This window comes from Rhinatrema bivittatum, chromosome 1 (assembly GCF_901001135.1).
Source record: "Rhinatrema bivittatum chromosome 1, aRhiBiv1.1, whole genome shotgun sequence".
In the NCBI taxonomy this organism is placed as follows: Eukaryota; Metazoa; Chordata; class Amphibia; order Gymnophiona; family Rhinatrematidae; genus Rhinatrema; species Rhinatrema bivittatum.
In genome coordinates, this window is record NC_042615.1 from 789,455,976 (window position 1) to 789,483,486 (window position 27,511).

Here is a 27,511-nt window from a genome sequence, read left to right on the forward strand (position 1 = left end):
TCTAGTGGCCATTCCCGAGGAAATTAACCTTAACTGACAGCTTCTGCCCCTCTACAGTATATCCATGCTCCCCGATTACGCCACAATCTATCAAATGCACCCAAGGACATAAGAACATGCCAAACTGGGTCAGACCAAGGGTCCATCAAGCCCAGCATCCTGTTTCCAACAGTAGCCAATCCAGACCATAAGAATCTGGCAAGTTCCCAAAAACTAAGTCTATTCCATGCTACTGTTGCTAGTAATAGCAGTGTCTATTTTTTAAGCCAACTTAATTAACAGCAGGTAATGGACTTATCCAAACCTTTTTTAAACCCAGTTACACTAACTGCACTAACCACATCCCCTGGCAACAAATTCCAGAGTTTAATTATGCATTGAGTGAAAACAAAACTTTCTCTGATTAGTTTTAAATGTGCTACTTGCTAACTTCATGGAGTGCCCCCTAGTCCTTCTATTATTCAAAAGTATAAATAATCGATTCACATCTACTCGTTCAAGACATCTCATGATTTTAACCACCTCTATCATATTCCCCCTCAGCCATCTCTTCTCCAGGCTTGAACAGTCCCAACTTCTTCAGCCTTTTCTCATAGGGGAGCTGTTCCATTTCCTTTATCATTTTGCTCGCCCTTCTCTGTACCTTCTCCATCGCAATTATATCTTTTTTGAGATGCGGCGACCAGAATTGTACACAGTATTCAAGGTGCGGTATCACCATGGAGCGATACAGAGGCATTATGACATTTTCCGTTTTATTCATCATTCCCTTTCTAATAATTCCCAACATTCTGTTTGCTTTTTTGACTGCCGTAGCACACTGTACCAACGATTTCAATGTGTTATCCACTATGACACCTAGATCTCTTTCTTGAGTGGTAGCTCCTAATATGGAACCTAACATTGTGTAACTATAGCATGGGTTATTTTTCCCTATATGCATCACCTTGCACTTGTCCACATTAAATTTAATCTGCCATTTGGATGCCCAATTTTCCAGTCTCACAAGGTCTTCCTGCAATTTAACACAATCTGCTTGTGATTTATCTACTCTGAATAATTTTGTATCATCTGCAAATTTGATTACCCCACTCGTCGTATTTCTTTCCAGATAATTTATAAATATATTGAAAAGTACGGGTCCCAAAACAGATCCCTGAGGCACTCCACTGCCCACTCCCTTCCACTGAGAAAATTGTCCATTTAATCCTACTCTCTGTTTCCTGTCTTTTAGCCAGTTTGCAATCCACGAAAGGACATCGCCACCTATCCCATGACTTTTTACTTTTCCTAGAAGCCTCTCATGAGGAACTTTGTCAAACGCCTTCTGAAAATCCAAATACACTACATCTACCAATTCACCTTTATCTACATGTTTATTAACTCCTTCAAAACCGTGAAGCAGATTTGTGAGGCAAGACTTGCCTTGGGTAAATCTAGTACTCATCCTGTGTTACAAACCTAGCAGCAAGACATGTAGACGCTTTTGTGCCCATGTACAATGTAGTGAATTTCCTGCAAATTCTTAACATGAAGACTTTCATGTGCTTGGAGCACCGAGTGGATGATGGATGTGAGGATCGCCTGGTAACTTGGCTGCTTAGTGCGAAGGTGGCAGACCTCGTGCATAACTTAGATAGGATTTTAGACCGTGCTGGGGAAGAGCCGGCTGTTGTGGTACATATGGGCACCAATGACATAGGAAAGTGTGGGAGGGAAGCTCTGGAAACCAAATTTAAGTTTTTAGGTAGAAAGCTGAGATCCAGATCCTCCAGGGTAGCATTGTATGGAATGCTCCATGCGCAGATCCCCAGAGGCAGGCAGAGCTCCGAAGTCTCGAAACATGGATGAGATGATGGTGCAGGGAAGAGGGATTCAGTTTTGTAAGGAACTGGCCAACCTTTTGGGGAAGGGGGAGTCTTTTCCAAAAGGATTGTAACATGTAGTTGTAACATGTCACAGAAACTAATTGCAATGAAATGACGAGGCAAGAAGTTATTGAGTTACAGGTTCTGGGCTGCCCCTAATTTGGACTTTCCAGACTTTCACTGCTGTAGACTCCTAGGATTATTTTAATGTAGATTTTGTGAATATCAAAAGTGTATAAAAGATGCCTCTCAGAAGTGGACTGGACAACTTGGGTGGAGCGATGAGAATTATAGTGGCTAAGGGTTTTATTCCTTCACTGCCACCATAGGATCTTTAGTGTAATTCCTCATGGCTTTTATAGGGAAGACATTATTAGATATTTTTTTGTACAAACCACCTTTGTTGGTAGGAAATATTCTTAAAGTGGTTGAGCAGACCACTGGGTCTCACTTCCTCCAGTTGAAAGTAACAGAGTGCTGAGAGGGCAGAGAGCTTGCCCATTCAGAAAACAGTAAGGGGTTAGAAAACCGAATAATACATCTTTTATTATTGAAACTTTGGGTGCAAAGAAAAGAGAAGGAAGGGAAGTCAAGATGGACTACCAGGTACTAGTGTGAAACTGAAATGAATCTCTTGATTGGTTGCTGTTGTCAATCAAACCATTTAACTGATCATAGAAGAGGGGAAGTGGAGACTTTTTTGCCTTTGCAGTGGTTGTCATGAGAGGTCAACTAGAAGGTGTGGATGCTGTGCTATAAAGGGGTCGCCACTAGAAGGCACTGCATGAGCTTAGAAGTTAAAGGGGATTACTGGGAGAAGCTTGCAGAGCTAGGCTACAGCTATGAGTACTGCTTACAGGCTCTTCCGTGAGTGAATGGCTGATGTCCATGACAGTGGTTGCTTCTATTGCTTTTGATGTAAATGCTAATTTGATCTTTGCACTATGAGTGTGTTGCATGGCTTACATATCCGTCGGCAGTGAAGCTGTGCTTATACGTGTACATTTTATGCCTGCCTCTTGCCCCAGTGCTATAAACATTTCCTTCCTCTCTCACATAATACAGAAAACAGTTTTGATATTTATTTAGGTACAGGAAATGCTGCACAGGGAGCGCATGGAAAACTGCTGAGAATGTTGAGCATTGCCAGCAGGGGGCAGTATAAAAAGGGTGTACGTGTGGTAGCAGACTTCCATTATAACCTCCTGTTTAACCGTAACGGAGGCTAAAATGAATTGCAATGCCTTCATTAAATCCTAATGCTAGGGAGTAATTTAATATCGTTTTTCCTAAACTATGTGCGCCTAGACAGAACAATTCATAGTAAGGAAATTCTGTAAAACAGACACTGTGATTAAACTGAAAATAATGTCAGGGTTTGCACTTGATAGCCTTAGGCAGAGTCCATTATTTAATGTTTGTGTAGATTATATAATTACTTTGTCTCTTTTTTGTCCTGATATTTGTATTTTAGTCGTGTTTGTAACCCATTTTTTCACTAGGGTCACCTTCAGATGCTGCAGAGATGGCGAGTTACAGTCATCCCATTTATATTGGTCACAGTATGGTTGAAATACTGAGCTCACTTGCACACTTCCCTTCTCTTTCCTGGAACTTTTTTCTCTATCGGCTAACATACAAAGCTGTTAACTATTTACCAGCATGCAAACGAGACAATATTTGCTCTTTATTTTTTTGGATGCAAACTGTGCCAGAGCACAGTCAGCCAAGATAAATTTTGGTTTCATTGACTCATTTTATTATTATTATTTTATTTTAGGAACAAGATAAACATAGTAATTATCATTCTGACAAGGTCACAGTATAGCAGGTGAAGAGGTGCTCCATATACAGCTGAATCATGCCCTGGTTTTGTTAATAGTAGTTTACCTGTTGGTACGCTAGAGATGATGAGAAGTTGTCGGGGACATACTGAGGTGGAAAATTAGCCATGGCTGGTTTGCTATTGTGCAGAATTCCGCAGTCAGTGACATTTAAAGTTCATTTTTCTGCTAGTTATATAGAAGTAAGATTGATAATCCTATGGCATAAAATCCAATTTTCGTCTGTCACACACCACCTTACCATAAAAGGAATATGGTGCCCTGCCTCCTCGAGTCACTGATTGGGCAAGATAAGGCCTGCGTTCCACCCGCTGAATTGCAGATTGCAGAGTTGGCCATAATGCTGGGCTGTTCCATGTAACACACTAGGAAGGGAGTCGAGCTCCCAGAAACAGGCAGTGTTAACCGCTTCGTGCAGCAGGTAGTAGTTACACGGAGAGGAGTGCTAGTAGCTCTGTACTAGTGCCAGGTGGGTTGCCCTTATATAATGAGGATGGCACAGAGAAACAGCCAGCCACAACCATGCTGCTGGTGCTAATGCGAGCTATTCTTTGGGCCTCACGACCACTGCCTGTGCCAGGCCTTGATGTCTCATCTCGCCCTTCTTCAACTGCCCTGGTTGTGAGGAACTCATCTGACCTTGCTACTTCACCAGAACTGGAGTCTTGCTCTTTCCTCTCCTCTGCTCTCTGTCCTCTTCCCCCCCCCCCCCCCCCCCCCCAACACCCGAAAAGCTGATACAGGTGGAAGGTGACGGGCACCATGCCCGTCTAACACTGTGCCCAGCGCCACTTTACAGCTTTACCATTCTGACTTGGGGCTATGCAGCCTGCCACTCTAAAAACCAACTTGGACCTTTTTCTCTTGATGCTGGCGCCAGGACCCAAAGCTATCAGCACCGGCTCCTTAGCTTTAAAAGAGAGAGAGAGAGAATGTGCTGGGATCTGGCTTAGGGAGCAGAGAGATATAGTGTGATGGGGTCCTGGCTTAGTGGGGAAGAGAAAAGAGAGAGCATTATGGAGTTTGGCTTAACGGAAGATGGGGGCAAGAGAAAATAAGGATGTGATGGTAGTTTCACTTTATGTATTTATTCATCCAATTCAATTTACTGCTTTTGGTGCCTAATATGAAAACTGCTAGGTGGTGTACAACACGTCAATTCATCTTTCACCCCCTCCATCCACATCAATCCTCACCAGTACATTTCCTAATACAAGTACAAATCTATACTCAAATTAAAATTGTATACAATATACAACTCAACACCAACATTTCCCAATTAATCCTCCTGATATTAATATAACATTCAAATAGAATAAAGCTTGGAAACTTCAGTCACCCCCACTTCATAATCCTCAAACTATCTTCAAAGATATAACATCATAAGCAATTGCCTAAAGATTCACAAAGCAGCCATGATTTAAGCTGTTTCTGAAATGTTAGGTAATTCAGTCTGAAGGGACACTGTTCCAAAGAATAGATACTACACAACTAAACACTGAATTTCATGTGGTTGCCAATCCAGCTTGGGAAGCAGCAGGCATCTTAAAGTCTTGACGTACAGACCTAAGGCATTTCATTGGAACATAGGGAGTCAACAATTAGCTAGAATTTTCCGTCAATAAGCAGGCTGAATTAGCCATTACATGTGGGTAATGTCATCCAGCAGTATTGAAATGGACTCTTTTTCTCTCCAAGCCAATAGAGCTTTGAACGCTACTGAGCATGTTTGGGAGTTCCTGTGTGGGCATTGCCTCGTGAGTCTCTTCAGCCATTTTTATTTGAGCACAGCAGAGACGTTATCTCTGTCTCTCCTATTTTTTCTATAAAAATCCTAAAAGCTCCTTTCAATATTGTTTTACTTCAGTTTCTTCTTCTTAAGTTGCCTCACTGCCTCTGCAGCCCTACAAGAGTACTTTTCATTGCTTCTAACAAAAAACACCCTTCTAAACAAGAATGTGGCCTTCTCTTCTACTATGTTCAGGCAGAAGAAGAAATCAACTATGGTGAACGGTTTCAAAGATTGTATTTGTGGGAAGATTATGTCCCGAACTGATGGCTATGAATTGTATTATCGATGCTTTGGACCAGTTCATGACCAGATGAACTGCTATGCCTGTCGATGAATGTCCCTGCGCTCACAGAGATCCAGGGCACTTTGAATCGAGGAACTGCTTAAACCTATCCTGAGTCACTGTAGGTCCTCATCCCACACTGTAGCCTCATCTGCCTCTCTGAGAAAAGAGTTGAGCAGCAGCTCCTCAAAAACTCCCCTGCCTGTTCAGTCGAAGCTATGGGATTGAGTTCCACCAGCTGCCCTACATCGAAGAAAAAGTGGCCTCAATCACTGGAACCATCGCAGCCTGTGTCAAAGAAGCATAAGCATTCTAAGCTCGGGGCATCAGTGCCAGCACTATCAATGTGGCCATCATCAGTGCCAACAGTATCAATGATGCATGGTGCATTGACTCGCCTGATGCAACTTCCACTGAGTCCAGTGGCGCATGGCGCAATAATGTACTCAACGCATGATGCACCAGTGCACTCAGTACTTGATGCTCTGATGCCATGCAAGCTTGCAGCCTCTTTACATGATCCTGCCATGCACAGTGCAAGACCCCATGACACAACTCCAATGCCACATTGTCAACCTGTGCCAGATTCCTTGATGCACATTTCTAAAGACCCGTTGAAGCATGCCAAAAGGCATCCAAGTTGTCCAAACACTCTACCCCATCGAAGTCATCTATGCATCCACCTCTGACTTTGATTTATCAAACTGCTTTAGGGTGCCCAAACACTGAAAAGAGCCCAGGAGAGAGCAACCCAGACTATCCAGAAGGGGGCACAGCACAAGGTGGCTGGTGAGAGGCAGTATCGAGGAGCCTGAGAGAAGCACTGCCAAGGGGCCAGTTGAAGAGGCTGCAGAGGCCAAAGTGTCCTCAGCGAGAGGGGCTGATGAGGAGCCAGGGCATAGCATGGACAAGGAGTTAGCGAGAACCGCAATGGAGTCGCCAGAGGGTGCTGTTTATAATAGTGCAGAGGAGGCACAAGTCACCACAGAGATGAGTGAAGAGTATTCATTGCACGTCCCACAGTCAGTCCAAGGGGTCCCGCTAGAGTGGAAACGGAACCTGGAGCTGCAGAGGGACTCAGATAAAGGACTATGGAGATACAGTGGGCAAGGGCCGCAGTGGTTGGTACTATTCTCCCCTCCTCTTTGCCGCCGCCGCTCACAGCCCAAAAAACCGAGAGGAAGGAGTCTGTGACCAGGGGCGGGCGCAACCGGGAGCTGGGGGAGTTAGGGTGATGCAAGGCAGAAGTTGCCTAGGGTGCGTAATCCCCTTGCACCGGCCCTGGCTGTCTGGGGAAAAGTGTCACAATAAACTACAAGGCATGCAAAACCCCTGTTTCACCACACTCCCTTTGAAAATGCAGTGCTAGAGCTGTAGATTTACTTATTGTCCCCCTTCCAGTTATTAATTCAAATTGGATCGTGTTATGTCACTATTGCCAAGTGGCCCCCACCACCACCTCCTTTCACACCAAATCCTGGGGTCAATGCAATAAGACATGCGCTGAAAACGGGCCCTCGTATTGAGCATCCCTTTTTCTATCGTGCATGCAGCCGCATCTCCTGGATGCCCAGTGCACTATTTAAATGAGGAGGTGCGCTAGGGGAGAATTGAGTGTCCACAGCGCTCAATTGCATCGGGTACCCACGATTGCAATGGGTGCTCAATACAAGCATCCTTTTTTATCCTGCTTCTTTAGGCCAACTTTTTTTGTTATTTTGCTGAGGTTGCTGAAGTGTCTTATATTAAGCGCCTCTTACTATGGGCGTCTAAATTGTGCAGCCATAAGAAACTTTTTTTTTTTTATCTAGCCAATAAATATTTTCTCTCCACCGCAAGCGGTAAATTAGTGTCACAATGACATTTTGTTTCTGCACGCATTTTGGACGCGCTAATCTGCTTATTGTATCGGGCGCTAGTCTAGTGCGCCCAAAATGTGCGTCCAACCACGTGTAAACCTGTGCGCTAGGGTGGGAACACTATTGCATTGGCCCTCCTGCATTCCACTAAAAATTAGATCTAAAATAGCTCCCTCTCTCGTTTGATCCTGAAGCAATTGCTCTATGAAGCAATCATTTATTCCATCCAGGAACTTTACCTATCTAGCATGTCCTGATATTATGTTTACCCATTAAATACTGGGGTAATTAAGTCTCCCATAATTACTGCACTGCCATATTGGTTAGCTTCCCTGATTTCTCTTAGCATTTCGTTGTCCATCTAATCATTTTGTCCAGGTGGATGGTAGTATACTCCTATCTCTATACTCTTCCCCAACACACATGGGATTTCTACCCATAAAGCTTCGATTGTGCATTTATTCTTTTGCAGGATCTTTCTCCAGTTGGACTCTGTCATCCCGAACCTAAAGCACCATCCCGCCGCCAAGTTGATCCTCTGAATCATTGTGATGTAATTTGTACCCTGGTCTAGCACTGTCCCATTGGTTATCCTCTTTCCACCAGATCTCTGAGATGCCAATTATGTCTACCTCTTCATTCAGTGCTATACACACTAATTCTCCCATCTTACTTCTTAAACTTCTGGCATTGACATACAGACATTTCAAAGTGTGGTTTTTTGTTAGTATTAACTTGTTTATCAGTTGACAGGAATAATTTGGAATCTTTTAACTCAGCTGTTTCTTTACTTATAAGCACATGGACTACTTTTGCTTTTATTGGAATCGCTCTGTTGATATGCCCTAACTCTAATGCTTCATTAGTATCCTTCAAAGATACCTCCCTCCGAACCATGTGCTGCTGAGCGACTTTCCCCTTTGTTCTAGTTTAAAAGCTGCTTTATCTCCTTTTTAAAGAGTAGCGCCAGCAGCCGGTTCCATCCTGGTTAAGTTGGAGCCCATCCTTTTGGAAAAGACTCCCCTTTCCCCAAAAGGTTGGCCAGTTCCTTACAAAACTGAATCCCTCTTCCCTGCACCATCATCTCATCCATGTATCGAGACTTCGGAGCTCTGCCTGCCTCTGGGGATCTGCGCATGGAACATTCCATACAATGCTACCCTGGAGGTTCTGGATCTCAGCTTTCTACCTAAAAACCTAAATTTGGTTTCCAGAACTTCCCTCCCACACTTTTCTATGTCATTGGTGCCCATATGTACCACAACAGCCGGCTCTTCCCCAGCACGGTCTAAAATCCTATCTAAGTTATGCACGAGGTCTGCCACCTTCGCACTAAGCAGCCAAGTTACCAGGCGATCCTCACATCCATCATCCACTCGGTGCTCCAAGCACATGAAAGTCTTCATGTTAAGAATTTGCAGGAAATTCACTACATTGAACATGGGCACAAAAGCGTCTACATGTCTTGCTGCTAGGTTTGTAACACACCATGAGTACTAGATTTATAGGCAGGAAAGAAATACAAATACGTGGCTTAGTATAGGAGCCTGTTGGACCAAGTTATTGTATCTGATACACATTATAAAGAAGGTATGGTTTTTTGAAACACAAGCATATACAGTACTGTATCAGCCTAGCTCATTTTAAAGAAATGTTTTTGTGTGTACCATTGCACAATAATTCCATGCTTTCTTACTCAACATGCAAAGAAGCAGTATCTAGCAAGACAGACCAGCCGAGGTTTCTGCTGGAGTATGTTGCATAAAGAAATATAACCCATGCTCCATAAGGGCCATCTAGTCTGATAGGGCCAGTGCAAAATTTGAGGGCCCCCCCACTCAGCAGTGACACTATTATTGATGAAGCTTTCTCCCGTTGCACTGCCAATGGTGCCCAATCTCTCCCCTTCCCTGCTGCTGATGCGGCTCCTCCTTCCCCTGCTGCCTTCACCGCTGCTAACGCATCTACTCAGCACCTCCAATGTGCACTTGGCGATGTTCCAGGCACTTGAATGCAGGGACTGTGAGCCGACGTGGCCCTGCGTGTTTCCCTTTGGAAGTGTATCCAGGGAGGGGGAAGGAGCTGTGGGGCTGTGACATTGCAGAGCTGGTGAATGCGCTGCTACCCACGATCCGATTCACAGCTGTCCAGGATGGCAGTGAGGAAAAGAAGAAGATAGTGGTGAGGAGTTAGGGAGCTGCTATAGTAAAGGGGCAGGAATGAGGAGCTGGGGGAGGGAGGGTGCAGCAGAGGGCAATTTTGACTCCCCTGGAAGCTTGCCACTTGTGGCATTCCAGCCCTGCTAAGGAGCTCTAGAATGTACATTCAGACAGCTAGAATTAAAAGAAAATATATTTATAACAATGTAAAGCTTCCAAAGTCACATTTAAATTGAGAATTAAAAAAATAGGTTTACCTAAGCAGACTACAAGAGAACAAATTGGTCAAAATAAATACAACCCCGGAAATTTAGATGTAACAACCAATCCAGATGTTGTTATAAAGACATTGAAGCAAATACAATAGAAGCTTGCTGGGCAGACTGCTGACATTACTATGTTACTATGTTGTAATGGAAAGGATTTCACACCCCATGATACGATTTTGGTTCCAGTTAGAATAGCATATAGTACAATTAAAGTCATGCAGTAAATAAAATTGGCATAAAAACCAAGGCCATAACTATATAAAATCATGTTATTACAGTTCAAGATATCCCAGAAAAAGTACATGTCCCTGCGAGAGAAGAAATCTAATTTAAGCTTTGACGATCAACAGTTTGACAATTCCAGTAATCCTAGATGCACTAAAATATCAAATCAAGCGCCAGGATTTAATTATCTTTCTGAATGTTAGATAGTATGGCTCCATTCTTGATTCTAATGGAATTTCATTCCAGAGTGATGGCGCAAAAACAGCTGCCCACGTCCCTCCTTCTCTGTTTCAAAGCTGGAGCAGCCAACAAGCATAAGCTGGGAAGACCGCAGATTGCAAGAAGGGTAATAATGAAGACCCATACTCGGGGGAGTTCCTTTCTTCCAGTGCTCTAAAAATTATATACAAGATCTTGACCTGAATTCTAGCACCTACTGGTAGTCGGTGCAACTCCTCCGAAACCAACACAGTACGATTGATCCCTGGGTTTACTGTCCACCAACAATCTTGCCATGGCGTTTTGTGGAGGAGCTGCAATTTTTTAGGTGGCCCCAGATACAAAGAATTTAGAATAGTCCAATTGACTTGTAATCAGTGCATGGATAATTGTGCTCTTTTCTGCCCAAAAAGGGGTGCCTGCATCTGATCTCCTGCAGACTCATAAATGTAACTTTAGTCACCTTCAAAGGACAAAGGGATCTCTCTCTTTCCTTTCATCTTGTGGCTTCTTCTGACTCCTTTTCCTGTTCTTTCTATTTTACTTTTCCTTCTCTGTCTCTCCCTCCAGCTTACCTGCTGCTTCTCCCCGTTTGTCTATTTTTTGCCTTTCTTCCACTATCAGCACCACACCGCTCACAGCCTTCTTCCTCCATCATCCCATCCCTGCCTTCCCTCTCCTTCATTCATTCCATCCCAGCTCTCTATCCTTTATCCCCTCACAGTCCTCCGACTCCCCCTTTCCTTTAACCCTTCCTAGCCCTCTAGCTCTTTCTCACTCATATGTCCCCACTGACCCGTCTTCTTCTTCCCCCCCCCTCCTTCTAATGGCTCCCCTCTTCCTCTCCTCTCTCTCTTTTCCGTTTCCCTACTCTCACCTGTGGCTTTCCTCTGACTCGCTCCCTTTCCTCCTCATTCCTCTTCTGTCATTCTTCCCTCTCTATTAAAAATGCCCGACTCTGGCCGAGTTTCGCTCTCTTACATGGAGCTGCCTCAGGGGCAATTGATTGTAACAGGACTTTAGGTTTATTCACAAAGGTGATATCGCAGGGATATACAGCTATTAGCTTGTATACCTTTCGCACGCTTTGCATCTATATATTTGAACAAAACCACTTTCACTGATAATACCATGAGATAATGCAGTGTGAATAGAGAAAAGGTTTCCAGACACAACAAGAATATCACTGACACTGTGTATCACTGCAATATCACCTTTGTGAATAAACCTAAGTCCTGTTACAATCAATTGCCCCTGAGGCAGCTCCATGTAAGAGAGCGAAACTCGGCCAGAGTCGGGCATTTTTAATAAAGGGCTTGTTTTTATCATCCGATTCCTATTGTCGTCACTGTTACACAGCCAACTGGATCGGCTTCCGTTTTGTTTCCTGGATTCTTCCCTCTCTTCCTTATGGCTTCCCCTCTGTCTCTCTCTCCCCTCTATCTTCATCTTCCAAGTCCTCCCCTCTCTCTACTGTGGTGCCCTCTGTCCCTTTCCCCTTCTTCCCCCTGACTCCGTTCTGCTCTCCCCTTCCTGCACACCTCCTCATCTGTCCCCCCACCTCCCTCTAGGGTTGCCAGGTTATTCAGCAGCAAGAGGCCTTATTGTAGCTCTTTTAGGAGGCTATGCCAATACAATGCACCAAGTCCCTGGGACCCTGCTGAGGTTCTTGTGGCCTGGTTTTGGCCTCTTTTGGAAACAGGATGCTGGGCTTGATGGACCCTTGGTCTGACCCACCATGGCAATTTCTTATGTTCTTAAACATGATCCATTGTAAAGGAGCAGATTCGAGAAGTTCACTTTCTTCTTCCTTAAATGGCTGTAAGCATTTTGTTGGTGCTTTTGAAGTCCTAGTGATGAAACTGGACGGTTTTATTTATGGCATAGTTTTCTTCCTCCAAGTGTTAATTATACTAAAATTGTGGTTTTTCTTGCCTTGTCCTTCCTGAGTCTGCAAAAAGTAGCTGCAGCCTATTAGAGCTTCTTAGCCAGTGGCGTAGGCAGAATTGATTTTTTAAGGGGGCCCAAGGTTAACATGGGTGGGCAGCAGGCATGCAGGTCTGAGCCCTACTAGTTGTACTCTTATCCATAAATAATGCCTCAGAGTGCATCTGACAAACAATTTCTAAGTAGGCTCAAACATCTGTGAAACTTTACAATATTTTCAATTATTTCAAGCATTTATCAACATTAATAAGACATTTTTAATCTGTATTAATTTTATTGTAGTTTGTAAATAGATAAGAATATCATGTAAAAAGCAAAGAACATAAACAGCTCCAATCAATCATGTAATAATACAAATATCAATGTATTCTTTCATGAATCCTCTTTCTAGAAAGGCAGAGCTCTTCATAACTACAATAAAATATCACTAATCATAATCATAAGAAGTGCAAAATAGAACTAGGACAGATCACGTTACAACCCAACTTGCAAAAGAAAAACAAATTCAAATTCTGATATTACCTCAGCAAAACAAAATCCTTCCACTGCTAAACACTTTGAAGTAACAAACTCTTGCAAAAAAAAACCCCAAAATACCTAGACCCTTGTCATTCGATAAAATCACAGCACTAACTCGCAGGCAACAAAAATAACTCTTATTTATAAAAGGCAGCAATACAAATATTATACCAGGCCCCAGAACACTAATACACCACCTACTGGTCAAAGTGAACAAGCTGGACTGGTACAAATCCCTACAGAGAAAATTCATACTAGCAGAACACAGACTGACCCTTATCTAATAGAGAAATAACGGACTACAAATTAGAAACTAAAACATGCAGAGAAACCAAGCCTGAGAAATCAGACTCCGGACAGTGGAAGTCTAAAGTAACAGCAAAATACAAACACAAAAGAAATGCATATTCCAATTGCTAACAAATCAATTTTTTTTTTTATCTTTACCTTTGTCTGATCTCTTCATTTTTCTAATCAGTTGGTCCTGGTCTCTTTTTTTCCATTTTCCCCTTGTCAGTCTTTTCCTAATTCTTTCTCCAGATTCAGTCTTCTTTCTATTTCTTCATTCTTCTCCTATTTTCTTCCCTTCCTTCCTTACACACACACACACACACACACACACACACTCCTAATAATTCCTAACATTCTGTTTGCTTTTTTTGACCAACACCACACACTGAATAAAGCATGTCAGTCGACAGCCGACAGTCACTCAGCAGTGCATGGTTCAGAGAAATGTATCCTTGAAGGATACTAATGAAACAGGGCATCCCAACAGGGAGGTTCCATTAAAGCAAACATAGTCCATGTGCCTATATGTAAAAAATCACTGAAGCTAATGATTTCCGAATTATCCCTAACAACTAAAAAGCAGGTTGTTAATTCAAACAAAAAACACACTTTGAAATGTCTGTATGCCAATGCCAGAAGTCTAAGAAATAAGATGGGAGAGTTGGAGTGTATAGCAGCAAATGATGAGATTGACATAATTGGCATCACAAAGACTTGGTGGAAGGAGGATAACCAATGGGACAGTGCTAAATCAGGGTACAAATTATATCGCAATGATAGGGAGGATCAACTTGGTGGGGATGTGGCACTTTATGTCCAGGAGGGTATAGAGTCCAAAGGATAAAGATCAAACGAGACTAAATGCTCAGTAGAATCTATATAGGTAGAAATCTCATGTGTGTTGAGTAAGAGTATAATGATAGGAGTATATTACCGTCCACCTGGACAAAATGGTCAGATAGATGATGAAATGCTAAGAGAAATCAGGGAAGCTGACCAATTTGGCAGTTCAATAATAATGGGAGATTTCTATTACCCTAATACTGACTGGGTAAATGAAACATCAGGACTTGCTAGAGACATAAAGTTCCTGGATGTAATAAATGACTGCTTCATGGAGCAATTGGTTCAGGAACCAACAAGAGAGGCAGCTATTTTAGATTTAATTCTTAGTGGAACACAGGATTTGGTGAGAGAGGTAACGGTGGTGAGGCCACTTGGCAACAGTGATCATAACATAATCAAATTTAAACTAATAACTGGAAGGGGGACAATAAGTAAATATGCAGCTCTAACACTAAACTTTCAAAAGGGAAACTTTGATAAAATGAGGAAAATAGTTAGAAAAAACCTGAAAGGTGCAGCTGCAAAATTAAGTGTTCAACAGGCATGGACATTGTTTAAAAATACAATCCTAGAGGTGCAGTCCATATGTATTCCACACATTTAAGAAAGGTGGAAGGAAGGCAAAATGATTACAGTCATGGTTAAAAGGGGAGGTGAAAGAGGCTATTTTAGCCAAAAAAAAAAATCCTTCAAAAATTGGAAGAAGGATCCATCTGAAGAAAATAGGAAGGAGTAGCCTAGTGGTTAGAGCAGTGGGCTATGAACCAGGAGACCAGGGTTCAAGTCCCGCTGTCACACGTTGGGCAAGTCATTTTACCCTCCATTGCCTCAGGTACAAAATTTAGTTTGTAAGCCCTCTGGGATAGGGAAATACCTACTGTACCTGAATGTAAACCGATGTGATATCTCAGATCAAATGTTGATATATAAAAATAATAAATAAAAAAACATAAGCCTTGTCAAGTTAAGTGTAAAACATTGATAAGACAGGTGAAGAGAGAATTTGAATTGAAGTTGCCATAGAAGCAAAAACTCATAATAAAAACTTTTTAAAATATATCCAAAGCAAGAAACATGTAAGGGAGTCGGTTGGACCATTAGATGACAGAGGGGTTAAAGGGGCTCTTAGGGAAGATAAGGCCATTACAGAAAGACTAAATGAACTCTTTGCTTCCGTGTTTACTAATGAGGATGTTGGGGAGATACCAGTTCCAGAGATGGTTTTCAGGGGTGATGAGTCAGAAGAACTGAACAAAATCACTGTGAACCTGGAAGATATAGTAGGCCAGATTGATAAACTAAAGAGTAGCAAATCACCTGGACCGGATGGTATGCATCCTAGGGTACTGAAGGAACTAAAAAATGAAATTTCTGATCTATTAGTTAAAATTTGTTGCCTATCATTAAAATCATCCATTGTACCTGAAGACTGGAGGGTGGCCAATATAACCCCAATATTAAAAAAAGGCTCCAGGGGCGATCTGGGTAACTATAGACCAGTGAGCCTGACTTCTTGCTGGGAAAAATAGTGGAAACTATTCTTAAGATCAAAATCGTAGAGCATATAGAAAGATATGATAAAATGGAACACAGTCAACATGGATTTACCCAAGGGATATCTTGCCTAACAAATCTTCTTCATTTTTTTGAAGGGGTTAATAAACATGTGGATAAAGGTGAACCGGTAGATGTAGCGTATTTGGATTTTCAGAAGGCGTTTGACAAAGTCCCTCATGAGAGGCTTCTACGAAAACTAAAAAGTCATGGGATAGGAGGCTATGTCCTTTCATGGATTACAAACTGGTTAAAAGACAGGAAACAGAGAGTAGGATTAAATGGTCAATTTTCTCAGTGGAAAAGGGTAAACAGTGGAGTGCGTCAGGGATCTGTACTTGGACCGGTGCTTTTTAATATATATATAAATGATCTGGAAAGGAATACGATGAGTGAGGTTATCAAATTTGCGGATGATACAAAATTATTCAGAGTAGTTAAATCACAAGCGGATTGTGATACATTACAGGAAGACCTTGCAAGACTGGAAGATTGGGCATCCAAATGGCAGATGAAATTTAATGTGGACAAGTGCAAGGTGTTGCATATAGGGAAAAATAACCCTTGCTGTAGTTACACAATGTTAGGTTCCATATTAGGAGCTACCACCCAAGAAAAAGATCTAGGCATCATAGTGGATAATACTTTAAAATCATCGGCTCAGTGTGCTGCAGCAGTCAAAAAAGCAAACAGAATGTTAGGAATTATTAGGAAGGGAATGGTTAATAAAACGGAAAATGTCATAATGCCTCTATATCGCTCCATGGTCAGACCACACCATGAATACTGTGTACAATTCTGGTCGACACATCTCAAAAAAGATATAGTTGCGATGGAGAAGGTACAAAGAAGGGCAACCAAAATGATTAAGGGGATGGAACAGCTCCCCTATGAGGAAAGGCTGAAGAGATTAGGGCTGTTCAGCTTGGAGAAGAGACGGCTGAGGGGGGATATGATAGAGGTCTTTAAGATCATGAGAGGTCTTGAACGAGTAGATGTGAATCGGTTATTTGCACTTTCGAATAATAGAAGGACTAGGGGGCATTCCATGAAGTTAGCAAGTAGCACATTTAAGACTAATCGGAGAAAATTCTTTTTCACTCAACGCACAATAAAGCTCTGGAATTTGTGGCCAGAGGATGTGGTTAGTGCAGTTAGTATTGCTGGGTTCAAAAAAGGTTTGGATAAGTTCTTGGAGGAGAAGTCCATTAACGGCTATTAATGAAATTTACTTTTATTTATTTATTTATTTATTTATTTAAAACATTTATATACCGGCATTCGTTGTGGACATCATGTCGGTTTACAGTCAACAAGTTAAGTTAGGAAAATTACATTTTAACAGGGAAGTTCAACTGGGAGATGGGGTAACGAAAGGCAGCTAAGAAGGACAGAGTAAAAACCAACAAGGATCCTCGTGGTGAGGAGATAACAAAAACATAGTTCCTCAATATGAGGAAAAGAGGGTAGCCGTATTGTGGTCTACATTGGCATGGGTTAATGGCTTTTTAGGGAATAGCCACTTAGGGAATAGCCACTGCTATTAATTGCATCAGTTGGATGGGATCTTCTAGGTGTTTGGATAATTGCCAAGTTCTTCTGGCCTGGTTTGGCCTCTGTTGGAAACAGGATGCTGGGCTTGATGGACTCTTGGTCTGACCCAATATGGCAATTTCTTATGTTCTTAAAGTATTTCCACTATGATGCCCAAGTCCTTTTCATTGGTGGTAACTCCTAATATGGAATCTAACATCTCTCTCTCTCTCTCACACACACAAACACATACATACAGGCTCTCACTCTCACATATTTTTCCTCGCACGCACAGTTTCTTGTTCTCAGGTTCCCACAAGCAAACACAGGCCCTCTATGCTGTCTCACACAAACCCACCTATACTCTAAATACACATGCGCGTGCGAGAAATGAGTCTCAGTCATTCTCTCACTGCCTACCTTGTTCTTCCCTCTCACCCCCTTCCCTTTCCTCTCACCCACTCCTTTCCTTCCCCATCTAATTCCTTCCTTTCCTCCTTCCCCCTCACCCCTTCCACCCTTCCACCCTTCTTACCCTCTTCTCTCTCACTCCTCCTCCATTTCCTTTCCTTCCCTCTCACTAATCCCCTTCCCCCTCAATCCCCTTTTTCTTTCTTCTCACTAATCCTCCCTTCCTGCTTACCACTTTCCCTCTTACTCACTCCTTCCCTTCAGTTCTTTCCCTCCCCTGCACTCTCTGTCATTTCTCTTCCATTCCCTTTCCTGCCCTCTCACTCAATCCTCCCCTCAATCACAACCTTCTCCCTTCTCTTCCCTTCCACTTATTTTTCTCATTTCCCTTTTCATCCCCTCCCTTCTCAGTAAGAAGTAAGTGAGGCAGATGGAAAGATAAGAGAAGGAGAGGTGAGGGAGTAAGACATTCTCCCTCCTCCTCCCTTACCTTTCACAGACTGCCTCCCTCACCTCCTGTCGTTGTCATCAGGCCACTTGAAGTGAAACGCTTGTGGGCCGTTCTTCGCCAGGCCATAGTTGCCCCCTTCAGCCCATGGGGTGGGGGTGGGGGATGGGACTCTCACGGGCAGGTCTTCAATGCGCCACCGTGTTTCTGATCATGTACCCGCAGCGGGGGATCCCTGCGGGCAGGTCATCACCGTGCTGCTGTGGTGTTGGGCAGCTCTGTTTGAGTGGGCCTAAGCTCAAAGTGGGTGGTCCATGGCTCACCCGTGCTACGCCTCTTAGCGCCTCAGACTGATCTGAGATCAGTGGGGAAGTACAAAGTGGTTCACACTTCCACTCTGCTATGTTAGTCCTGAATTTGGCTCCGGCCTTCTCCTTTTCAAGGAGCCCTCTCTCACAGCGCATGGCAGACTAAAGGATCGTGGCCTAGTCACACTTGCAGACCGTAGACATTGTATTTTATTTATCAACCTTGCATTAAAGGCCTAACCCTTTATTTTTTTCTTTCAGTTTATATTCATTGACTTGACACTTTTTTTTCTCTCTACTAGATTTGGGTGCAATGTGTGGATGACCCCCAGCTTCTTCCATGTTTTCCTTCTTTCTCCCCTGAAATCTCATCTTGATCCTCTGACTGTCTACCTATGCCTTCTTGGATGGTGTTGTAATTTATAAAATTTAACCTCGCTCTAAGCTCTCCTACTTCACCCTGTAATGAAAGGAAAACTGACAAAGTTTCTTGCAAAGGGGGCAATAATCAAACTGTCTACACTTTCGAATAATAGAAGGACCAGGGGGCATTCCATGAAATTAGCAATTAGCAGGTAGCACATTTAAGACTAATTGGAGAAAATTCTTTTTCACGCAATGCACAATAAAGCTCTGGAATTTGTTACCAGAGGATGTGGTTAGTGCAGTTAGTGTAGCTGGGTTCAAAAAAGGTTTGGATAAGTTCTTGGAGGAGAAGTCCATTAACGGCTATTAATCAAGTTTACTTAGCTAATAGCCACTGCTATTAATTGCATCAGTAGCATGGGATCTTCTTAGTGTTTGGGTAATTGCCAGGTTCTTGAGGCCTGGTTTGGCCTCTGTTGGAAACAGGATGCTGGGCTTGATGGACCCTTGGTCTGACCCAGCATGGCAATTTCTTATGTTCTTATGTAGGTGCAAATGCCAAAAACACTTTTTACCTGCAGGGCTTAATTGTGAAATTGTTTGCTTTGATTTTTATATTCGTGACTTTTGTCTTTTTTTTTTTTTTTTTCTTGTGGGCAAAATTTTAAAGGAAAATAATGGGTGTAGATTTGAAAGTGCAATCTCTGCATGTTCTTTTCCTCCCTGATTGAAACATACCCTCAGGAACGCCTCCCAACAAGTCTTTTGCAAGGAGGAGCCATGGGCTGAGAAGCCAGGGTTCAAATCCCATTTCTCCCACTCGTGCTCCTCATGACCTTAGGTAAATCACTTCAACCTCTATTGTCTTAAGTACAAACTTAGGGCCTTGTTTGCTAAGCATTTTTCCCATAGACACAGCATGGGAGAAAAGTCTTAATAAATCAGGCCTCTTAGGGAAGGGAAATACCTACAGTACCTGAATATAACTCTCCTTGAGCTCAAATCCAAATGCAGCTTCATTCAGATTCATAATGTGGAAATCTAACTGGCACATCTTCATTTTCAGCACCTGTGAAAACCTGACCAGGACCCCATCGCCCATCTGTGCAATAGGTTTTCTAATAGGAATAAGCAGAGAACTCGCTGCAGGTCATGGGTGAGACCTCCAAAAAGATATAAACCGGCTGGAGGTAGTTCTGAACCAACTGTTCTATCAGATGAAACTTGACCTAAATATGTATACCCTAGAGTCAAAAGGGATTTGGTGAGACGGTCAAATTACCTGAAAGGCAAAAGTGCAGCAGAAGAGGCAAATGTTTTTCAGTGGAAAAGGAGCTCTAAAACAAGAGGCCATGACCCGCAGCTCACAGGGAGTAGGACTAAGGGGTAACATTAGAACGTATTTCTTCGCAGAGAGGATTTTGTGTGCATTGAACAGCCTCCACGCGGAGGCTGACTCAGTAACAGGAGTCATGAAAGCCTGGGAGACACGCGGCCGATGTTTAGCTGCTAGGGAAGGGACGAGGAAGCAGAGATCGACTGGGATGTGTGATGTCTGCAAAAGGGAGTACATTGGGAAGGCTGGATGGACCTAGCAGTCCTTCCCCCTGCCATCATATTCTGTGTTTTCTTTTGTATGCGACAGGTCTCGTGCTCTGAGAGGCTGGTTTGCGGGTAGAAACATCCCTCATTACTGACGTCACTTTGGGTTTTGTCTTTGTAGAATTCTGACATAATCAGCACAACTGGCTACGATGTGATCGTCCAGCATATGAACGATGGTAGGAAGAACTGCAAAGAATTTGAAGACTTTCTGAAGGAAAGGTACTGCACCGTCTCATGCTGGCTTTCCAGAGATCCTTCACCCATTGTCTTCCCTCGGTCCTTCTATTTCTGTTGTAGTCCTCTGCTCTCCTCTCCGCTGACTCTATCCAAAGTTTTTCTACAGACGTACTGTTGCGTCAGTACCTGGGGCTGACAGGCACAGGAAAGTTCTTTTTTTTTAATACTGACATTTGATCTGAGATATCACATCGGTTTACATTCAGGTACTGGAGGTTTTTCTCTATCCCCAGAGGGCTTACAATCTAAGGTTTTGTACCTGAGGCAATGCAGGGTAAAGTGACTTGCCCAAGGTCACAAGGAGTGACAGCAGGACTTGAACCCTGGTCTCCTGGTTTGTAGCCCACTGCCCTAAATACTAGGCTATTCCTCTCCTCCTTGTTGCATGCTGAGGTTTAGTGAGCTCTTGGATCGCTGTTAAGTTGAGCGTGCGCAAGATGGGCCTTAACAGAGGATAGCTGAGACACCACAAGGCAGAGTTAGAGTCCAGCCTGTGGTCAAGGCAGGCGAAGTCGAGGTCTCAGGCTGTGGTCAGCAACAAGGAATCAGTCCGGGGGACATGAGACACAGCAGGACAGGCTGGGGACGGATGAGGCAGGCAGGAACAAGAAAGACAGCGTGGAATGACAAGGCAGGAACAAGACAGAAACACACGGTAGCACTGCTAAATGAACAGGAGACCTGTTGCAGAGGCACTGGCTGGTAGCACTGAGCTTCCTTATATGCTTATGTAGGATGTGTTGTCATCAGCCAGCGCCACAGGAGGTCCCAGCTACAGAACCTGTAAAGGGAACTTCAGAGCTACAGGAAGTTCTAGCCAAGGTCCTAGGATGCAGCAAACTGCTGGGACTATGCTAGAGCCACTTCACATCAGAGGTGAGGGATGTTATAGTTCTACTCTCGGCTTTCCATAATATCCGTGTTATCTTTTGTCCAAAGACAGATGGGAAGAGGCAACTGACTTGTAATATAAGGGAGAAGGTGACTTAGGGGAGAAGGTGACTTAGGGGATGCAGTGTGCTCAGCTGTGAGAGGAGGAGGAAGCAAGCAGCTTCAGGGATTAAAAGTGGCAGGGTTTGGGATGGCAGATGAGGTGACTTGGTTTGGATTTCACTTTGGTTTTCTGAGCCATCTTGATATGACATCTTTCATACAGATTTTCCTACCTAGCTCTGATTTTCTTAGCTTTTGAGGGGTAGTGCGGCGTGATGCAAGATCAGGATACCTATGTCCGGTTTCTCTTTGCTGGGGCTGAAGTGAGAAGGGAAGAGATGTTTGTTTTTCTGCTTTTGCTGGAGATGAGACATTTTGGAAGAGGTAAGGGGTTTAATGGTAGGAGAGTAGCGAGGAAAGGAGACTGGTCGGTTGCTTTTGGTTTATTTCTAATGTTTCTTCTGCATGTTGTACCTATCTGCCATGGGATTCATCCACTTTGGGTCGATGCACATGTAAATTCCCATCTACAACCCAACACCAATTCCGTCCTCCCCCAAGTCTCTTGCTCAGCCTCTCAACCCTTTTTCTACCAACTCCCCTTCAAATCTGTCCCAAGCATGCCCCAAGTCTTGTTACAGCGATGGCCTCTGCCACCTCCGCTGGTAGGTCATTTCAGGTCATGCCATCTTTGATTCTTACAAGATCAATATTTAAGCCAACACCCAGACACCCTTCTTATGTCTTATTACCAACTTTTGTAATAATCCCTATAATTAATAAGGTTGCTGAGGCTGATGTAAAAACAAATACAATTCCAGCTTTCCCATGCGCACTGAAGTTTTTGTCTTATCCATAGTTCCTCTGTGCTAGTCACTGTAACTTCTCGTAAGCCTGACGCTGTTGTACCAGTGTTGTTTAGGGTTGTAAACACTGCTCAGTGCAGGTTACTCCAATGCTTTTTTTTTTTGAAGGCCCAGTAGTTAACAGTAGTAACATTGCTGGACTCTCTTGTTAGCAATGCAGTTATATCCTAGATGGAAGGATGGGAGCTATCTCCATCTAACAGGTCAAAATCAGGGAGATTGGCCTGAGTACGGAAGTAGAAATGGGAACTCTCTAGATTGCCTTGAACAGAGGAAAGGTGGTTTTATAAATAACGGGATTGAGTTCAGCTTTCCATGCCCCAGTTCTGGGTCTAATGTTCTAATTCTTTCCTGGGAAGGTGGACCAACTCTGTTTTCAGGCTTGTGTGCACAGTCTCACTCCATTTAAGGTTACTTATTTTTCATACACTAGCATTAGCTTTGTTTTAGGTTACATCTATTAACTTGTTTTGAATTTTTATATCGTTTTGTTTCATTAATAAAATAGCTTCCCCAGCCATTGTTGCAGGCAGTTGATTTCTGCTGTCATTCTTTTTCTCATTATTTCATCAATTTCTCAATTTCACTTTTTTATTTCTTTTGCTTTTTCATTCCTTTTTCTCTCTCATACTCTTTTTGCTTTTCCTTCATCACATAGCCTTCAAGCTTTCTGCATGTTACTGGGGTCTGATCCTTTTAGACTCTCCGTCTCTATTATTGCCCTTCTGTAGGTGGCCGGTGAGACGTCTCCTTCACGCACGGTGTCCGATTCTGGAGGCCGGGCCTTCAGGGAGCCCTGGAGCTCACTGCAATGTTGCTAGGCTGCAGGAACGCTCCTGTGAGAGGGGGATCCCTTTGTGTTTTTAGTGTAAGCACCCTGAGGCACTTTGGACTTCTTTCTCAGAGAGCTGGGGAAGGAGAAAGCAGCTCCTAAGATATTTCCCCGAGGTGGGAAGTACAACACCCTACTCGGACTGTGGTGATAGGGGTGGCCTCTCCTGCAGCAGGCCTGCATGCTAAAAATGTGTTTTCCATACTATTTCCTCGCTCATCCCCTAAGCGCCTTCGTAGTTACAAAAGGCAAGTTAGAAAAGAAAGCTTTGGAAAATATTAGAATCCTATTTATTGGAACAGAAATAAAGGAAGCATAAACGACGGGACTGATGCTGTATGATAAGGTGGAGTCCTCGATTGTAGTGTCGGAGGATCCCAAAGAAGGAGGAAACGCCTTCTGGTGGGGGGGGGGGGACGACGACTCCATCAGAGGAATATATTTGGGCTGGTCTGGAGGGGGGCTAGAAGGTTAAACTCCTCCCAGGATCCCCAGTTAATTGTTGCTGCAGTGATTGGGTTAAGGGGATTTGGAGGGGATGTAAAATAGGGGAGAAATCTCTGTGCAGTTGAGAGTGAAGTCTTTGATGCCAGATCCCAGACCTACTTCTGGGATCAGACCTACTTGCTGGCCCACCCTCCTGGGTTATCTTCAAGGGTCTGTCCTCAAACAAATGGCAACAACACCCAAAATGGGAAGGGTCAGTACTGGGGAAAGTATTTTTTTTCATGCCCAGGTAGGTGGTTACCTGAGCTCCAGTGATGATCAGACAGTGTGGTTTAATATTAAAAAAAAAGGCAGACACGGGTCACACAATGGTCAGGATTTTGGATTAGATCCCATTGCAGCCCGCTATGATAGCTTGGCTTACGGAGGGGGATGAAGGACAGATTTCTTTGGACCTTTTCTTCACAGGATACAAATAGTCTTAGCATAGCAGCTGCCTTCTCTTCCCCAGGGCCTCCCTGGCCCTGAGCTGTTATTCCTTTCCCCTGGGAAATGCCCTGTCTCTTGGCTTTCCTTCCTGGGTGTCCCTTAAGGTGGACTGGGGGGCTAGATAGCTGGAGCCAGGTTCCTAAGCTTTTCAGGGAAAGAGCCACATCGAGCGTTTCAAACTATTGAGAGGGCCGGTGATGGTGAGAGCGAGAATCCCCTTGGATTTTGAGGTCTGGGGGATCCCTCATGGATTTTTTGGACTTGGAGGGGTTCCTTTCATTGATTTGAAATGTCAGGATTTCTCTGAAGTTGGCAACTGTGCCACACCCTGTATCTGCCCCATGGTGTAGTTATGTGTGTGGGGGGGAAGGGTCCGCACTCTCCCTCTCACAATACTCTTCCTCTCCTCCCTCTTTCACCTCCTTCTCACTTTTCACTCTTACTCTCACCCCATCCCCTCTTTCGTCCCTTCTTCCTTTTCTTCCTTCCTTTGTTCTCTCCTCTCATCTCCTCCTCATGTCTTTCACCTCCCTTCCTTCTTACTCTCGCCTCCTGTCCAATTCATCCCGCTTGTTCTCACTGTTTTCCCCCTCTCTGCCTTCTCTCTTTCACCTCCCTCACTCCCTTCACTCCTACTATCCCCTCTTATTCAACCCCTTCCTTCTTACTTCATTTCCTCCTTTCATTCACTTTTCATTTCCCTATCTTCACTTCCTCTTTCTTCTCCCTTCTCTTTTCCTTTTCTCATCCCCTACTCACCTTCATCTTCCAGCGCTGCAGCTCTGCTGGAGCTGGCAGGGCCTGACCTCCTTGTCAGTACTTAACTTCCTGTGCCAGTACTTAACTTCCTGTGCCGCAAGCAGGGCCTGGACTGCCCACCAGTGCCCACTCGGTGCCGCGGCGCTAGTGTCGCTGGCAGGACCTGGGCTCCTAGCCAACATTTGCTTCCAGGGCCTGCTTCCATAGTCTTGCATGTCCTCTTCCAGTTCCACTGGCAGGGCCTGGAAACCCCTGCCAGCCTCTCTTTCATTGTCTTTTGGTTCAGCTGATGGGGCCTAGGAAATCTCAACATCTTTTCTGCTGCCACTGCACCCCCAAAGAATAAAAAACCTCATCGGGCCGGATCCATCCACAAAAAGGAAAGGGTTGGCAGGCCGGAAAATTGAGCTCCTTGGGCTGGATTTGGCCAAATGGACTGTAGTTTATGGGAACCCCCTGCTTTAAGGTGTTCTTCTGTATACTCCTTCACACCCACCCTCTCCTGCCTGCCTTCCTCTGGTATTACGTTCCCTTTCCACTGCTTTGTGCGTTGTCCCTCTTCATAAACATGGAAATAGGGAGAAGGTTGGTGACTACAGGCCTCAGTGGAGGGTAAACCAATGGTGTCACTACTAAAGGATATGATAGTGAAGGTTCTGGGATTCATCAGGCTGCGGGATCCAAGGCAACGAGGCTTTTACTAGAGGGAGGTTGTGTCAAATAAATCTGCTAACTTTCTTTGATTGTGTTACTAAAGAATTTGATAAGGGGGGGGGGGGTGGGGGAAGCACTGGATAGAGTATAATTTGGATTTCAGTAGAGTAAGAGGCTTATAAATAAACTGAGTAGGTTAGGAGTGAGCGCCAAGGTGGCTGACTGGATTAGAGAGAGAGCGCAGGTAGTGGTCACCAGAATTCACTCCAAGGAATGAGGGACTGTTTTTTAGCAATATGGCAGGGGGGCTAGTGAGGAAAAGATTGGCTTTTTGCAGATGTTACTAAAAGGTATAACAGAATAGGCACTCTTGGTGTAGTAGACAAAATGAGGAATGGTCCAAGTGCTTGGTAGCTTAGATTCTAGGGATGTAAGATTTAATTAAGGGGGTAACTTTCCAAAGGATTTATGCGCACAAACCCCGTTTTGAGTGTGTAAATCAGCTTTTGAAGATTCTCCAGAAGGGTTGTGTAGGGAAAAGTATGCGTATAACTTGATTACATCTGTACTTTTTCCTGCACTTGTGGTAGGCGTTCCAGGGAGCTGAGCTGGGGTGGGGGAAGGCATTTACGCACATACTTTCAGTTTCTGAGAGCAGGTGAAATTTCTTGGGCATGTGTGAACACAGAAACTGAGGACACTTGCAAATTTTCAGCGTGCAGTTAGGCACGGAAGTCCACTATAAAAATTCAGGCTGAATTGTATCTCTGTACTTTAGCCATAGGCAGGCTGTTAGAAAGTTAATCGATACGTATAATTTTACCACTTAGCCTGAGCCTTTTTGTTTAATCATTTCTCATAGGCCCCAGGGGAGTGTGTGTGACGGAGACATGTGTTTACCTGCTACGGAGGCAGGCGGGCTCCGGTGCTTCCTGGCTGCAGCCCCAGTGGCAGGATCTGACATAAGGGTGGGACTGCAGGTGCTATCATTATCACGGCACTGATGCAGCTCTGCCAGGCCAGACAAGTTCTAACAGCTGCTACTCCCCCTCTCCACCTCGCTCTGCCACCTCATCACTAGGCCTGGGTTCCAGCTCTGCTTCAGCATTGCACCCACCTGTCTCCTGCTGGGTGCTGTTAACAGTTAAAAAATTTCAGTCATTTAAACAGTTACTTTTAAAAAGATTTACATCCCTATAAGATTCAGTGCAAAAAAACCCCAAAAAACATAGCAATGAATATTCAGACAGGTCAGCCAGCTAAGTCCAGGACTTAGCCAACTGCAGGTTTTAAATTTCCTGCCTCGTTGAATGACTCTGGTGTATCTGGCTAACCCTTTAGCTGGTTAAGTTGCTGGGGTGGAGTTAAGTTAGTCAGATAACTTATCCAGCTAATTCCAATATTCAGAGTTAGCCGGCTTAGTTATCCGGCTAACAGAGTAATCCTAGTCTAAGCCAGAGACGTTTATCAAGCTAACTAGGATTTTATCTGGCTATATTCAGCAGAGCTCCTAGTTGGCAGCGCTCTGCTGAATATCCATGACAATTTATCCGGCTAACCATAGCTGGATAAATTGTCCGTTTGCTCTGCTGCTGAATATTGACCTCATAGGGTCATGTATTCGGGATACAGAAATTCAAGAGAGCAGTATTATGAGGTGGGTGAAATATCAATGTGCACCTAACAGGAGAGAGATCGTGGTGTGATCATATCAGATGATCCCAACACTGCAGAATAGTTTGACATGGCAGTGGCCACAGCCAGAAGAATGTTTGGTTGTAGAGGAGAATTATAATCAGTAGAAACAAGGAAGTAATAATACCTGTGTACAGCTCATTGTTGAGACCTCATAAGTCAATATTTCATGCAAAATCTGGAGACCATATCACCAAAGGGAAATGACTATCAGTACAATGCAAAGGCCCTCTTCACGATAGTAGCTGAACTC

At 43.8% G+C, this 27,511-nt stretch overlaps 1 protein-coding gene across 2 annotated transcripts in view; it reads left to right on the forward strand.

The window, feature by feature from the left end:
* PSTPIP2 (proline-serine-threonine phosphatase interacting protein 2) overlaps positions 1–27,511 on the forward strand; it is a 179,472-nt gene that overhangs the window by 44,139 nt on the left and 107,822 nt on the right. For both annotated transcript variants that reach the window (XM_029580853.1, XM_029580844.1), the window contains exon 2: positions 20,465–20,565. In XM_029580853.1, the coding sequence (XP_029436713.1) occupies positions 20,465–20,565 (101 nt within the window). The remainder of the gene's footprint in view (positions 1–20,464; positions 20,566–27,511) is intronic.